The sequence below is a fragment of the Anser brachyrhynchus genome, assembly GCF_964034855.1.
Source record: "Anser brachyrhynchus genome assembly, contig: SCAFFOLD_714, whole genome shotgun sequence".
Lineage (NCBI taxonomy): Eukaryota > Metazoa > Chordata > Aves > Anseriformes > Anatidae > Anser > Anser brachyrhynchus.
This window is the reverse complement of record NW_027663985.1, coordinates 1-14,743: the sequence shown is the minus strand read 5'-3', so window position 1 is coordinate 14,743 and position 14,743 is coordinate 1. Positions and strand designations below refer to the sequence as shown.

Genomic DNA, 14,743 nt, shown 5'->3' with positions numbered 1-14,743 from the left:
CCCCACCCTCCCCCCCACCTCTCCCCCCTCCACCCCCACCCCCCTCCCCTCTCCCCCCCAGCCCCCTCAGGCCCCGCCCACCCCCAGACCCCGCCCACCATCAGGCCCCGCCCCCTCAGGCCCCGCCCACCATCAGGCCCCGCCCACCCTCAGGCCCCGCCCCCTCCCCCCACCCCTCCCCCCCCACCCCTCTCTCCACCTCTCCCCCCTCCCCCCCCCACCCCCCTCCCCTCTCCCCCCAGCCCCCTCAGGCCCCGCCCACCCTCAGGCCCCGCCCCCCCGCCCCCCCGAGGGCCCCGCCCACCTGCAGCGCGGCCCATCCCCCCAGCACGGCGCGCACCCCCCTGCTCGAACAGCGCCCGCGCCGCCACCCGCCGCCATGGCCGCCCGCCGCCAGGCCCGGCGAGCCGAGCGCCGAGCTGGCGATCGGGCCCCCGGCAGAGCCAACGGGCCAGCGCGGCGAGCCGAGCGCGAGATGGCGATCGGGCCTGGCCGGCCGAGCGCCGAGCTATCGATCGGGCCCAGGCGTAGACACTGGGGGGGTGCTAGACCCGGCTAGCCGAGCGCCGAGCGATCGATCAGACACGGCTAGCCGAGCGCCGAGCGATCGATCAGACACGGCTAGCCGAGCGCCGAGCGATCGATCAGACCCGGCTAGCCGAGCGCGAGCGATCGATCGGGAACGGGGGGAAGGGGGGGGAGTGGAGGGGAGGGAGGGGCGGGGCCCGGCGCAAGATGGCGGCGGTCGGGGCGGACTACAGCTCCCGGCAGCGCCCGCGCGGGGGCGGCACGTGACCCCGGTGAGCGGGGGGGGGGGAGGGGGGAGGGTTGGGGGGGCGGGGGGGTATAAGGGGTGGGGGTTCTATGGGGGGTGGGGGGGCTGGGGGGGTATAGGTTCTATAGGGGCTATATGGGGGCTATATAGGGGCTATATAAGGGCTGTAGGAGCTATAGGAGCTATAGGAGCTATAGGGTCTGTAGGTTCTATAGGGGCTGTAGGGTGGTATATAGGGGCACGGAGGGGCTGTAGGGGCTATAGGAGCTATGGGAGCTATGGGATCTATAGGCTCGATAGGAGGTATAGGGTCTGTAGATTCTATAGGGGGTATATAGGGGCACGGAGGGGCTATAGGGGCTATAAAAGCTATAGATTCCATAGGGGCTATAGGTTCTAAAGGGGCTATACAGGGTACAGAGGGGCTATGGGTTCTATGGGGGGATAGTGGGTGCATGGGGGCTATAGGGGCTACAGGGTCTATAGGTTCTGCGGGGGTTAGAGGTTCTATAGGTGGTACAGGAAGGGGCACAGGCACTATAGGAGCTATGGTTCTATAGTTTGTGCATAGGAGCTATACAAGATATAGGCTCTATGGGGGATGTATGTAGTATGGGGGGTATAGTAGGTGCACAAGCGCTATAGCACCTATGGGGCCTCTAGGGGGTGCACAGGGGCTATAGGCGGTGGGGGTCTGTGTGGGTGCACGGGGGCTATAGGGGGCCATAGGGGGTATCCAGGGGCTACAGGGATGCACAGGGGCTGTAGGGGGCATATGGGGTGCACAGGGGCTATGGGGGGCTGTAGGGGGGCTATAGGGGCATGCTGGGGTGATACAGGGCTGCACAGGGACTATAGGGTCTATAGGGGCTACAGGGACGTGCAGGGGCTGGGGGAGGGTATAGGGGAGCACACGGTGGCTATAGGAGGTGCCGGGGGGGGGGTCTATGTGGGTGCACAGGGTCTATAGGGGGCCGTGGGGGGGCTATAGGGGTCTACGGGGACGCCGAGTGTCCATAGGAGGTCTATAGGGGGCTGGGGGGGGGCTATGGGGACACACGGGGTCTATGGGGGGGCTGGGGGGGTGCACAGGGTCTATGGGGGGGGCGGCGGGGGGCTGTGGGGGTGCCCAGGGGCTATAGGGGGGCTCCGGGGGGGGTCCCTCTGGCATCCCCTATAGAGCAGCGCGGGGGGGGCTCCCCCCCTTCCCATCCCCGTGCTCCGGAAGCGTTCCCCCGGCAGGAAGCGGGCAGCCGGCCTGTGAGGGGGGGGCCACGCTCCCACCCCCACCCTGGGCTGCGGGGAGCACTGGGGGGGGGGACAGCAGGCCTCGCCCCCCCCACCTTCACCCCAATTAACCCTCGTTAAGTCACCCTCATTAACATCCCCCCCCCACCCCCCCCCCCCTCCAGCCACGCACCGGCAGGGCACCGCTGGACGCCGCGACGCCAGGTGACCCCCCCGGCATGGCCCCCCCGGCACGGCCACCGCTGGGGGGGGCGGCCTGGTCGTCATCGTCACCACTGGGGACATCCTGCTGGGGGGGGGGGGGCATCCGTGGTCATCGTTGTCATCCTTGGGGACAGCTTTCTTGGGGGGGGGGGACATCCCAAATCATCATTGTCACATTTGGGGACATCCTTTTGAGGGGGGGGCATCCCTGGTCATCGTTGTCACCCTTGGGGGCATCTTTCTTTGAGGGGGGGCATCCCTGGTCATCGTTGTCACCCTTGGGGACATCTTTCTTTGAGGGGGGGCATCCCTGGTCATCGTTGTCACCCTTGGGGACATCGTTTTGAGGGGGGGGGCATCCCTGGTCATCACTGTCACCCTTGGGGACATCTTTCTTTGGGGGGGGGGCATCCCTGGTCATCGTTGTCACCCTTGGGGGCATCCTTCTTTTGGGGGGGGACATTTCTGGTCATCGCTGTCACCCTTGGGGACATCTTTCTTTGGGGGGGGCATCCTTGGTCATCATTGTCACCCTTGGGGACATCCTTCTCTTGGGGGGGGCATCCCAAATCATTACTGTCACCGCTGGGGACATCCTTTTGAGGGGGGGACACCCCAACTCATCATTGTTACCCCTCGGGACATTTCTCCTTTTTTTTTTTGTGGGGGGGACGACACACCTCAACTCATCATGGGCACTACTGGGGACATCCTTCTTTTGGGGGGGGGGACACCCCTGGTCATCACCGTCACCGCTGGGGACACCTTGGTTCGTCGTTGTCACCCCTTGGGGACATCCCTTTTGGTGGTGGGGGGGGAAGCAACACCTCAACTCATCGCTGTCCCCTTTGGGGACACCCCTCCGTGCGCCCACCACCTTGGGGGGGCACCCAACTCATCGTTGTCACCCTCGGGGACACCCCCCCACACACAACCATCACGTTTCGGACTGGGGGGGCCACCTCAACTCATCGCCGTCCCCATCGGGGACGTCCCCGCCGCGACGTAGGCAGCGCCTTGGGGCCACCATGGCCACCGACTCGGGGGACCCCGGCAGCACCGGGGACCCCGAGAAGCCCCACGGGACCCCCCTGGAGGAGCCCCCCAACGCGCCGGAGAAGACGCGGTTCGTCCGGAAGAGCGTGGAGATGGTGGAGGACGAGCGGGCGTCCCCGTCCGACGGCCGCGGCGACGCCGGCGGCCGGGAGAAGGCCAAGCAGGAGATCGAGGAAGAGGCGGAGATGAAGGCCGTGGCCACCTCGCCCGGCGGCCGCTTCCTCAAGTTCGACATCGAGCTGGGCCGGGGGGCCTTCAAGACGGTTTTCAAGGGCTTCGACACCGACACCTGGGTGGAGGTGGCCTGGTGCGAGCTCCAGGTGAGGTCCCTCAGGGTGGTTGGGTGGGGGGGCGGGGCACGGTTGGGTGCACGGCGCCGCCGATGCCCTTGGTCCTTCGTTAAGCTGTTGCATCGTTAGCAATGCACCCGCTGATTTGGTGGCTTTGTCAGCGAAGCCTTTCCTGGAGGCAATGATCCTCCGACTTCCCCATGAAGCCAATGGTTGGGTCCTCAAATCCATCTTGACTCCCCCTCCTGACGTCCAGGAACCTCCAAAATTGGCCACGAACCCTACAGGTGGTCCCTCAAAATCATCTTGAACAGCCCCAAAATCAGCAATTCTCCAAACTGAACAATGAACCCTACAGTTGGCCCCTCAGACTCATCTTGAACAGCCCCAAAATCAGCGATTCTGCAAATTGACCATGAACCCTACAGTTGGCCCCTCAAACTCATCTTAAATCTCCCCTAAAATCAACGATTCTCCAAATTGGCCATGAACCCTACAGTTGGCCCCTCAAACTCCGCTTGAATCGCCCCCCAAGGCCAGCAAACCTCTGAAGTTGGCCCCTCAGATTCCTCAGGGGGACCCCCCCCGTAGTCAGTGAACCTCCCAGTTCACCGATGAACCCCAAGTTTGGCCCCTCGACCTCACCAGTGATCCCTCCGGAGCCAACGAACCTCTAAATTCACTGATCAACCCTACGGGTGGCCCCTCAAATTCATCTCAAACACCCCTGGAGTCAACAGTCCTCCAAATTCTCCTATAGTTGGCCCCAAAAACTCATCAGCGAGCCCCACCAAGGTCAGTGAACCTCCAAATCGAACAACGAACCCTACAGTTGGCCCCTCAACGTCATCTTGAACCCTCCGAAAGTCAACAATCTCCAAATTCACCAATCAGCCTTGTAATTATGCCCTAAAAACTCGTAGATCCTTTCATCAAAGCCCTCAAACTTCCCCATTTATCCATCATTTTGTTCTTCAAATTCATTGCTGACGCCCCGATTCACGAGGTACCCTTCCAATAACCCCCAAAATTTGTCGTCAAAGCCTCAGTTTGCCCATTTACCCACTAAATTCATTACTTAAGCTCCTTGGCTCGTTGTCCCTGTCGCGTTCCTCAACCACCTTACAAAATTAATCCGTGAAAGCCTTCAATTCATCTTCCCCCTCCCCAAACCAATGGTGAGCCCCCCTTTCCGCTGCATAACCCCCCCCTCGCCCCCTCCCCAGGACCGCAAGCTGACCAAGGTGGAGCAGCAGAGGTTCAAGGAGGAGGCGGAGATGCTGAAGGGGCTGCAGCACCCCAACATTGTCCGCTTCTACGACTCGTGGGAGTCCACGCTGAAGGGCAAGAAGTGCATCGTCCTCGTCACCGAGCTGATGACGTCGGGCACCCTCAAGACGTGAGTCGGCGGTGGGAGGGCGGCGCTTCGGGGTGGCGGCACGCAGCGGGACCAGTCGCCCCGTCCCGCCTGCAGGTACCTCAAGAGGTTCAAGGTGATGAAGCCCAAGGTGCTGCGGAGCTGGTGCCGGCAGATCCTGAAGGGTCTCCACTTCCTCCACACCCGCACCCCGCCTATCATCCACCGGGACCTCAAGTGCGACAACATCTTCATCACCGGCCCCACGGGCTCCGTCAAGATCGGCGACCTCGGCTTGGCCACCCTCATGCGCACCTCCTTCGCCAAGAGCGTCATCGGTAAGCCGCGCCGCGCCGCTGCCCGCCCGTTGGCCAACGGTCGACGGCTGACGGTGGCCCGTCTGCCCCCCAGGGACGCCGGAGTTCATGGCGCCGGAGATGTACGAGGAACGCTACGACGAATCGGTGGACGTCTACGCCTTCGGGATGTGCATGCTGGAGATGGGCACCTCCGAGTACCCCTACTCCGAGTGCCAAAACGCCGCCCAGATCTACCGCAAAGTCACCAGCGTGGGTGCTCGGCCGCGGCGGCGCGTCCCCATGCCTTGCACCGGGGTGGCGGTGGTGGCATCACCCGGGGGTTCCTCCGCTTGCAGGGCATCAAGCCAGCCAGCTTCAACAAGGTGACGGACCCGGACGTGAAGGAGATCATCGAGGGCTGCATCCGGCAGAACAAGGCGGAGAGGTGGGAGGATCGGGGAACCCGCGGGGACCCCCCCGTGGCCCACCCCGTGGCCCACCCCGTGTCCGACCGTGCCCTGGCTCGCAGGCTCTCCATCCGGGACCTGCTGAACCACGCATTCTTCGCGGAGGACACGGGGCTGCGGGTGGAGCTGGCGGAGGAGGACGGGGGCCTCGACTCCTCCCTGGCGCTGCGCCTCTGGGTGGAGGACCCCAAGAAGCTGAAGGGGAAGCACAAGGACAACGAGGCCATCGAGTTTAGCTTCAACCTGGAGTCCGACGTCCCCGAGGAGGTGGCCTACGAGATGGTGAGTGGCACAGGGCGCGGGGACGAGGTTCTGAGGCTGAAACTCCTCTGAGGTCGGCTCTTGAACCACCCCAAAAACTCAATGAACCTCCCAGTTCACTGTGAATGTGATGGTTGGCTCCTCAAGTCAAGGCTCCTCCCAGTTCACCTATGAGCCCTATGGTTGACCCCTCTAACTCATCTTGAACCCCCACAAAGTCAATGAACCTCCAAATTCACCATGGTTGACCTCTCAAATTCGTTGCTGAGGTCCTCACAAAGTCATTGAAGCTCCAAATTTGCTATGAACCCTACGGTTGGTCCCTGAAACTCAACTTAACCCCCCCCCAGAAAAATCAACGATAATCCCAACTGACTTGTGAACCCAACGGTTGACCCCTCTAACTCATCCCGAAACCCCCAAAGGTCAATGATCCTCCAAGATCATCAATGAACCTTGTGGTTGACCCCTCTAAGTCATTCTGAACCCCCAAAAGTCAATGAACCTCCAAGGTTGACCCCTCTAACTCATCCCAACCCCCCCAGAAGTCAATGAACCTCCAAGAGCATCAAGGAACCCAACGGTTGCCCCCTCAAACTCGCGTAGAACCCCCCCCAAAGCCAACCATCCTCCAAGCCCACCATGCTCCGCTCCCCACGGCCTCCCCGCTCTCCCCCACCAGGTGAAATCCGGCTTCTTCCACGAGAGCGACTCCAAAGCCGTCGCCAAATCCATCCGGGACCGCCTGGCGCTGGTGAGGAAGACGCGGGAGAGGAAGCAGGCGGAGGGCCGGGGGACCGTCCCCGAAAGCGAGGACACCGAGGTGGACCAGCACGTCCGGCAGCAGCTCCTGCGGCAGCAGACCCCCGCCACCAGTGAGAGACCCCCCCCCACCTTGTCCCCAACTCTGTCCCCATCGTGGTGGACCCCAAAATTTGCCCAACGCTGCTTGGTCCACAGCTGACGTCCTCTTGGAGAACAGCGCTGGATCGGAGGCCACCGGGTGCTACCAGGGGGTAGGTGGCTCCCGAGGACACCCACAGTCCCCCAGCCTTGTCCCCGTGACCCAACCTTGTCCCCTTGAAGCCACCGAAGCCACCGCTGCCTCTTGTCCCACAGGTCCCCTTTGGCACGGAGGGGATGGCGCCGGACGTCCCCACAGTGCCACCACCCCCCGTGCCACCAGCCTCGTCCCAGCTGGAGGCCACCAACGTGGATGGGCAGAGCCGGCCTGGTGGCCCCGTCACCGGTGTCAGGGGGGACGCTGGCCAAGCGGTGACACCGGTGGCAGGGGCAGCGAGGGTCCAGACGGCTCCCGGTGCACCGGGGACAGTGATGGGGATGCCACCGGCTCCAGGGATGCCACAAGCTCTGGTGATGCCACCAGCCCCAGGGATGTCACCAGCCCCAGGGATGCCACCAGGTCAAGGGATGTCACCAGCCCCGGGGATGCCACCAGCCCCAGGGATGTCACCAGCTCCAGGAATGCCATTGATCCAAGGGATGCCACCGGTCCCAGCGATGCCACTGGCTCCTGAGATGTCATCTCAGCTGGTCCCTGGCATGCAGCCACAGATGGCCACAGGGATGCCACAAGCTCTGGTGATGCCACCAGCCCCAGGGATGCCACCGGGTCAAGGGATGCCACCAGCTCCAGGGATTCAGATGGCTCCTGAGATGCCACCAGGTCAAGGGATGCCACTGGGTCAAGGGATGCCACCAGCCCCAGGGTTGCCACCAGCCCCAGGGTTGCCACCAGCCCCAGGGATTCAGTTGGCTCCTGAGATGCCACCAGTCCCAAGGATGCCACCAGCCCCAGGACTGCCATCAGCCCCAGGGATGCTACCAGCTCCTGAGATGCCACCAGGTCAAGGGATGCCACCAGGTCAAGGGATGCCACCAGCCCCAGGGTTGCCACCAGCCCCAGGGGTGTCACCAGCTCCAGGGATTCACTTGGCTCCTGAGATGCCACCAGGTCAAGGGATGCCACCGGGTCAAGGGATGTCACCAGCCCCAGGGATGTCACCAGCTCCAGGGATGCCATCAGGTCAAGGGTTGCCACCGGGTCAAGGGATGCCACCAGTCCCAGCGATGCCACCAACCACCGCGATGCCACCAGCCCCAGCGATGCCACCAACAGAGGCCGCCCCACGGGACGTCCCCAGTGTCCCCGACCCCACCACCACCAAACCTGACCGCAGCCGGCAGCGCCGAGCCTCCTGCCCGCGGCCGGACAAGGGCGCCCGCTTCCAGCTCACCGTCCTGCAGGTCAGCGTGGGGACGTGGGACAGGACGGAGGGGACACGGGGACACCCCGGCACTGTGCCCGTGCCCCTGCCCCAGGTCTCGTCCCCGGGGGACAACACGGTGGAGTGCCAGCTGGAGACGCACGACAGCAAGATGGTGACCTTCAAGTTCGACGCCGACGGGGACGCCCCCGAGGACATCGCCGACTACATGGTGACCCCCCCGGAACCCCAAAAAAACCCTCGACCTTCCTCCAAAAATCACCCCAAAATCCCACCTAAATCCCCAGAACCCCTCAAAGCCTCCCCAAATCCCTCAAAGCCTCCCCAAATCCCTCAAAACCTCTTCCAAACCCCTCAAAGCCTCCCCCCAAACCCTCAAAACCTCCCCAAACCCCTCAAAACCTCCCCAAACCCTTCAAAGCCTCCCAAATCCTCCTCAAAGCCTCCCCAAACCCCCTCAAAACTTCTCCAAAACCCCACAAAACATCCCCAAACCTTTCCAAACCTCCCCTAAAGCACCCCAAACCTCCTCAAAATCTCCTCCAAACCTCTCAAAACCTCCCCAAACCCCTTCAAAACCACCCCAAATCCCTTCCAAACCCCTCCAAACCTCTCCCAAACCACCCCAAACCTCCTCAAAGCCTCCCCAAATCCCTCAAAACCTCCCCAAACCCCCTCAAAACCTCATAAAATACCTAAAAAAAACCCCAAAACAATCCCCCCCCCCCAAAAAAAAATCCTTTGCATCCTCCTCTCCAGGTCGAGGACAACTTCGTGCTGGAGGCTGAGCGGGAGAAGTTCGTGGAGGAGCTGAAGGCCATCGTGGTGCAGGCGCAGGGGCTCCTCCGCCCCCCCGCCTCGGACCCCCAGGTGCCCCACGGGCCCCCCCAGGGCGAAAGCGTCCCCCACTCGTCCCCCATCGGCCGGTGGAGGTTCTGCATCAACCAGACCATCCGCAACCGGGAGGTCCACGGTGAGCGGTGACGGGGTGGCGGGAGGGGACGACGTATCGGGGACAACGGCGGATGACCCTGGTGGGTGTCCCCTTTCTTGTGGGGGTGTCCCCATGTAGGTCCTGGGGGGCCACCGCATGGACGGAGGGCGATGGGGACGTCCCGCACCGAGCAGGATGCGGCTGTGGAGCAGGGCGTGCCATCGGGTGTCACCGGACCCCAAGAGTTGGGTGTCCCTCAAGGATTGGGGACAGCCATCACCGGACCCCAAGAATTGGGTGTCCCCCAAGGCTTGGGGACAATCGCCACCGGACCCCAAGAGTTGGGTGTCCCCCAAGGCTTGGCGACAGTCATCATTGGACCCCAAGAGTTGGGTGTCCCCCAAGGCTTGGGGACAATTGCCACCAGACCCCAAGAGTTGGGTGTCCCTCAAGGATTGGGGACAGCCATCACCGGACCCCAAGAATTGGGTGTCCCCCAAGGCTTGGGGACAATTGCCACCGGACCCCAAGAGTTGGGTGTCCCCCAAGGCTTGGGGACAGTCATCAGTGGACCCCAAGAGTTGGGTGTCCCCCAAGGCTTGGCGACAGTCATCATTGGACCCCAAGAGTTGGGTGTCCCCCAAGGCTTGGGGAAAATTGCCACCGGACCCCAAAAGTTGGGTGTCCCTCAAGGCTTGGGGACAATTGTCCCCGGACCCCAAGAGCTGGACGCACCCAGGGGACTGGAGATGACGGTCACCGGGCACCTAGAACTGGATGTCCCCCAAGGGTTGGGGACAATCATCACAAGGCCCCAGGAGCTGGAGCCGGTTGTCACCGCACCCCAAGAACCAGCTGTCCCCCAAGGCCTGGTGACAATGGCCACCCATGTTTGGGACCTCGATGCACCCAAGGGACCAGAGATGGTTGTCACTGCACCCCAAGAGCTAGGTGACCCTCAAATGTTGGGGACAATTGTCACTGGTGCTTGGGACCTGGACGCACCCAAGGGACAGGAGGCGATTGTCCCCAAACCCCAAGAGCTGGGTGTCCTCCAAGGACTGGGGACAATCGTCACCGGACCCCAAGAGTCGGGTGTCCCTCAAGGCTTGGGGACAGTCATCGGGGGACCCCAAGAGTTGGGTGTCCCTCAAGGCTTGGGGACAATCGCCACTGGAGCTTGGGAGCAGGATGCACCCAAGGGACCAGAGACAATCGTCCCCAAAGCCCACGGCGATGACTTGGGTGTCCCCCAAGGACCGGGGACAGTTGTCACCAGTGCTTGGGACCCGGATGCACCCAAGGGACAGGAGCTGACAGCCACCCACCCCCAAGAGTTGGGTGTCCCTCAAGGACTGGGGACAACTGCCACCAACGCATGGCACCCGGAGGCACCCAAGGGAGCCAAGACGACCGTCACCGCACCCCAAGACCTGGATGCGCCCAAGGGCCTGGAGATGATTGTCCCCGAACCCCAAGAGTTGGGTGTCCCCCAAGGACTGGGGACAGTCATCGGTGGACCCCAAGAGTTGGGTGTCCCCCAAGGCTTGGGGACAATTGTCCCCAGCACTTGGGACCTGGACGCACCCAAGGGCCCGGAGATGCCTGTCCCCGGACCCCAAGAGCTGGGTGTCCCCCACGGTTTGGGGACAATCGCCACCGCACCCCAAGAGCTGAGCGTCCCCCAAGAACCGGGGACAACCACCTCCACCTCTTGGGACCGCGCCGCACCCAAGGGACCCGACGAGCTCGGTCCCCAGGACCCGGAGGAACCCAAGGGCCCCGAGCAGGCCGTCGCGGGGCCCCAAGCCCCCGATGTCCCCCCCGGGGCGGTGACACCCGCGCCCCCCCCGGCCATCCTCACCCTGGACCAGCAGCTCCGCACCCTGCTCTATCCCGAGGGCCACCGCGATGTCCCCAACCTCCGGCCGCCGTCCCCCGGACCCCAAAGTGAGTCGGGACCTTGGGGGGGGGGGGGGGATATGGGGGGGGGGGGTCACCTCACCTTGCCCCCTCCCCAATTCCCCGCAGGACACCCCCCCCGGAGGATATTTTGGGATCCGATTCCACTGCCCCCGCCTCAAAAACCCCGTCAGCAAGAAAACGTGGAGCCGGAAATTAAAAATTGGGCGCGCCGCGCCGCCGCCCTCGGGGGGGGGCGACCCCGACCAGGTACCCCCCCCCCCCAAAAAAAATTCCCCTCCCCAATTTACCACCCCCCCAAAATCTCTCTCCCCAAATTTTACCCCATCCCCAAATTTTTACCCCATCCCCAAATTTACCCCCCCAAAATCCTCCCCCCCAAATTTCCCCCCCTCCCCAAATTTACCCCCTCCCCAAAATCCCCCTCCCCAAATTTACCCCCCCCCAAATTTAACCCCTCCCCCCCCCAATTTACTCCCCTCTTCCCCATCATTTTGGTATTTGGGGCGGGGGGGGGTGGGGGTGGGAGGGGGCGCAAGCTCAGCCCCCCTCCCCCCCCCCCCCCGCCCCTGGGTCTTTTTTCGGGCAGGGGAGGAGAATTTTGGGGACCCCCCTGCGGAGCGGATGGGGACCCCCCCCGGGGGGAGCGGAGATGGGAGCGGCCGGCGGGGGCACCTGCAGGTGGGTAAGGGGGGGTGAGGGGGTGGGGGACCCCAAAGTGCCCCCAGGGACCCCAAAATCACCCCCATGCACGCCAAAATCACCCCCAGGGACCCCAAATTTGCCCCTATACACCCCCAAATCGCCCCGGGGACCCCAAATTGCCCCCAAAGGACCCCAGATTGCTCCATAGGGACCCCAAAGTGCCCCGTAAGGCCCTAAACTGCCCCATAGCCCCCCCCCAAACTGCCCCATAAACCCCCAAACAGCCCCCATAGCTCCCCAGGTGCCCCTTGGGACCCCAAAATACCCCACAGACCCCCAAACTGCCCCCATCATCCCCCCCAGTGCCCCTTGGGATCCCCAAACAGCCCCGTAGATCCCCAAACTACTGCCCCATAGCCCCCCCAGGTGCCCATTGGGACCCCAAAATACCCCATAGACCCCCAAACTGCCCCATAGAACCCCCAAACGACCCCCATAGCCCCCCCAGGTGTCCCTTGGGACCCCAAAGTACCCCACAGCCCCCCCAAACCGCCCTATAGCCCCCCCCAAGTGCCCTTTGGGACCCCAGAGTCCCCCATACACCCCCAAACAGCACCCATCACCCCCCCCAGATCCCCTTGGGACCCCAAACTGCCCATCGCCCCCCCAGATCCCCCTTGGGACCCCAAACCGCCCCGTAGCCCCCCAGATCCCCTTGGGACCCCAAACTGCCCCATCACCCCCCCAGATCCCCCTTGGGACCCCAAACTGCCCATCGCCCCCCCCAGGTGCCCCTTGGGACCCCAAACTGCCCGTAGCCCCCCCCAGATCCCCCTTGGGACCCCCAAACCGCCCCGTAGCCCCCCCAGATCCCCCTTGGGACCCCAAACTGCCCCATCGCCCCCCCAGGTGCCCCTTGGGACCCCAAACTGCCCCATCGCCCCCCCCAGGTGCCCCTTGGGACCCCAAACTGCCCCATCGCCCCCCCAGATCCCCCTTGGGACCCCAAACTGCCCGTAGCCCCCCCAGATCCCCCTTGGGACCCCAAGCACCCCCCAAACCGCCCCATAACCCCCCCAACATCCCCTCCCTCCGCAGGCCTCCCCCTCCAGCCCCCACCGAAGCCCCCGGCGGCCTTGTCCCCCCCCGGCCCCCCCGAGCTCCGACAGCGACCCCCCCCGGACCCCCCCTTTCCCCGCGCCCCCCCCGCGCCCCCCATCTCCAGCAGCAGCGACGGCGGCGACTCGGAGGACGAGGGGCTGCGGGCCGAGCTGCGGCGCCTGCGGGACAAGTAAGGGGGGGGGGCACCAACATTTTTTGGGGTGCCCCCCCTACGTCCCCCCAAATATTTATGGACCCCCCCCCCCAAAAAAAAAAAGGCACATCCAGGAGGCGGCGGCGCTGCGGGCACGGCAGCAGCGGGAGCTGCGGGAGCTGCAGGGGAGGCTGCGAGCGCGGGGAGCCGGGGGGGGCCCGGGGGGGGCGCCCCCAAATCCGCCCCCCCCCTTGCGGCCCCTCGCCGAGGAGGGCGAGGGCCAGGGGGAAGGCGAGGGGAAGGGGCCCGGCGGCGGCGCGGGCAGGTTGGTGGGGGGCGGCGGGGGGTTTTGGGGGGTTTTGGGGGGATTTGGGGGATTTGGGGGATTTGGGGGGATTTGGGGGGTTTGGAGCTTTTGGGGTGGGTTGGGGTTTGGGGGGGTTTGGGGGGGTTTGGGGTTTTGGGGGTTTGGGGTTTTGGGGTGGGTTGGGGTTTGGGGGGGTTTGGGGGGGTTTGGGGGTTTGGGGGCGGTTTGGGGTTTTGGGGGATTTGGGGGGAGCGGGGGATTTAGGGGTTTGGGGGAATTTGGGGAGGGTTGGGGGGGGTTTGGGGGGGCTGGGGGTTTGGGGAGGGTTTGGGGTTTTGGGGGGTCGTTGGGGTTTTGGGGGATTTGGGGAGTTGGGGGGAGTGGGGATTTAGGGGTTTTGGGGGGATTTGGGGGTTTGGGGCTTTTGGGGTGGGTTGGGGTTTTGGGGGGTTTTGGGGGGGTTTGGGGGGGTTTGGGGGGGTTTGGGGTTTTGGGGGGTCGTTTGGGGTTTTGGGGGATTTGGGGGGAGCGGGGGATTTAGGGGGTTTGGGGGAATTTGGGGAGGGTTGGGGGGGTTTGGGGGGGCTGGGGGTTTGGGGAGGGTTTGGGGTTTTGGGGGTCACTTGGGTTTTGGGGAGGGTTTGGGGTTTTGGGGAGGGTTTGGGGTTTTGGGGGTCACTTGGGGTTTTGGGGGATTTGGAAGGATTTGGAGGAGTGGGGGATTTAGGGGTTTGGGGGGGATTTGGGGGGTTTGGGGCTTTTGGGGTGGGTTGGGGTTTGGGGGGGTTTGGGGGGTTTGGGGTTTTGGGGGATCGTTTGGGGTTTTGGGGGATTTGGGGGGAGCGGGGGATTTAGGGGGTTTGGGGAATTTGGGGAGGGTTGGGGGGGTTTGGGGGGGCTGGGGGTTTGGGGAGGGTTTGGGGTTTTGGGGGGGGTTTGGGGGTTTGGGGAGGGTTTGGGGTTTTGGGGGATTTGGGGGAGCGGGGGATTTAGGGTTTTGGGGGAATTTGGGGAGGGTTGGGGGGGTTTGGGGGTTTGGGGAGGGTTTGGGGTTTTGGGGGTCACTTGGGGTTTTGGGGGATTTTGAGGGATTTGGAGGGAGTGGGGGATTTAGGGGTTTTGGGGGGATTTGGGGGGTTTGGGGCTTTTGGGGTGGGTGGGGTTTGGGGGGTTTGGGGGGGTTTGGGGGGGTTTGGGGGGTTTGGGGAGGGTTTGGGGTTTTGGGGGATTTGGGGGGAGCGGGGGATTTAGGGGTTTTGGGGGAATTTGGGGAGGGTTGGGGGGGTTTGGGGGGCTGGGGGTTTGGGGAGGGTTTGGGGTTTTGGGGGTCACTTGGGGTTTTGGGGAGGGTTTGGGGTTTTGGGGGTCACTTGGGGTTTTGGGGAGGGTTTTGGGGAGGGTTTGGGGTTTTGGGGAGGGTTTGGGGTTTTGGGGGTCACTTGGGGTTTTGGGGGATTTGGAGGGATTTGGAGG

The 14,743-nt window shown here is 63.8% G+C and overlaps 1 protein-coding gene and 1 long non-coding RNA gene across 2 annotated transcripts; both read left to right on the top strand.

Moving 5' to 3' along the window:
- Nucleotides 1–2,633: 2,633 nt before the first annotated feature.
- On the top strand, nucleotides 2,634–11,425 carry LOC308186535 (uncharacterized protein; the record flags this gene model as incomplete). Its single annotated transcript, XM_080608646.1, has 14 exons — nucleotides 2,634–3,603; nucleotides 4,800–4,972; nucleotides 5,048–5,268; nucleotides 5,342–5,499; nucleotides 5,586–5,674; nucleotides 5,759–5,978; nucleotides 6,640–6,832; nucleotides 6,918–6,973; nucleotides 7,077–7,380; nucleotides 7,681–8,225; nucleotides 8,301–8,417; nucleotides 8,966–9,179; nucleotides 9,279–11,090; nucleotides 11,172–11,425. Coding segments are annotated over exons 1-14 (4,704 nt in total), but the record flags the coding sequence as incomplete, so codon positions are not given.
- Nucleotides 11,426–11,619: 194 nt separating this feature from the next.
- LOC308186536 lies at nucleotides 11,620–13,287 on the top strand. The gene is made up of 3 exons (XR_013944099.1): nucleotides 11,620–11,744; nucleotides 12,807–12,999; nucleotides 13,088–13,287. It is a non-coding gene; the product is annotated as an uncharacterized lncRNA (long non-coding RNA).
- Nucleotides 13,288–14,743: the final 1,456 nt, after the last annotated feature.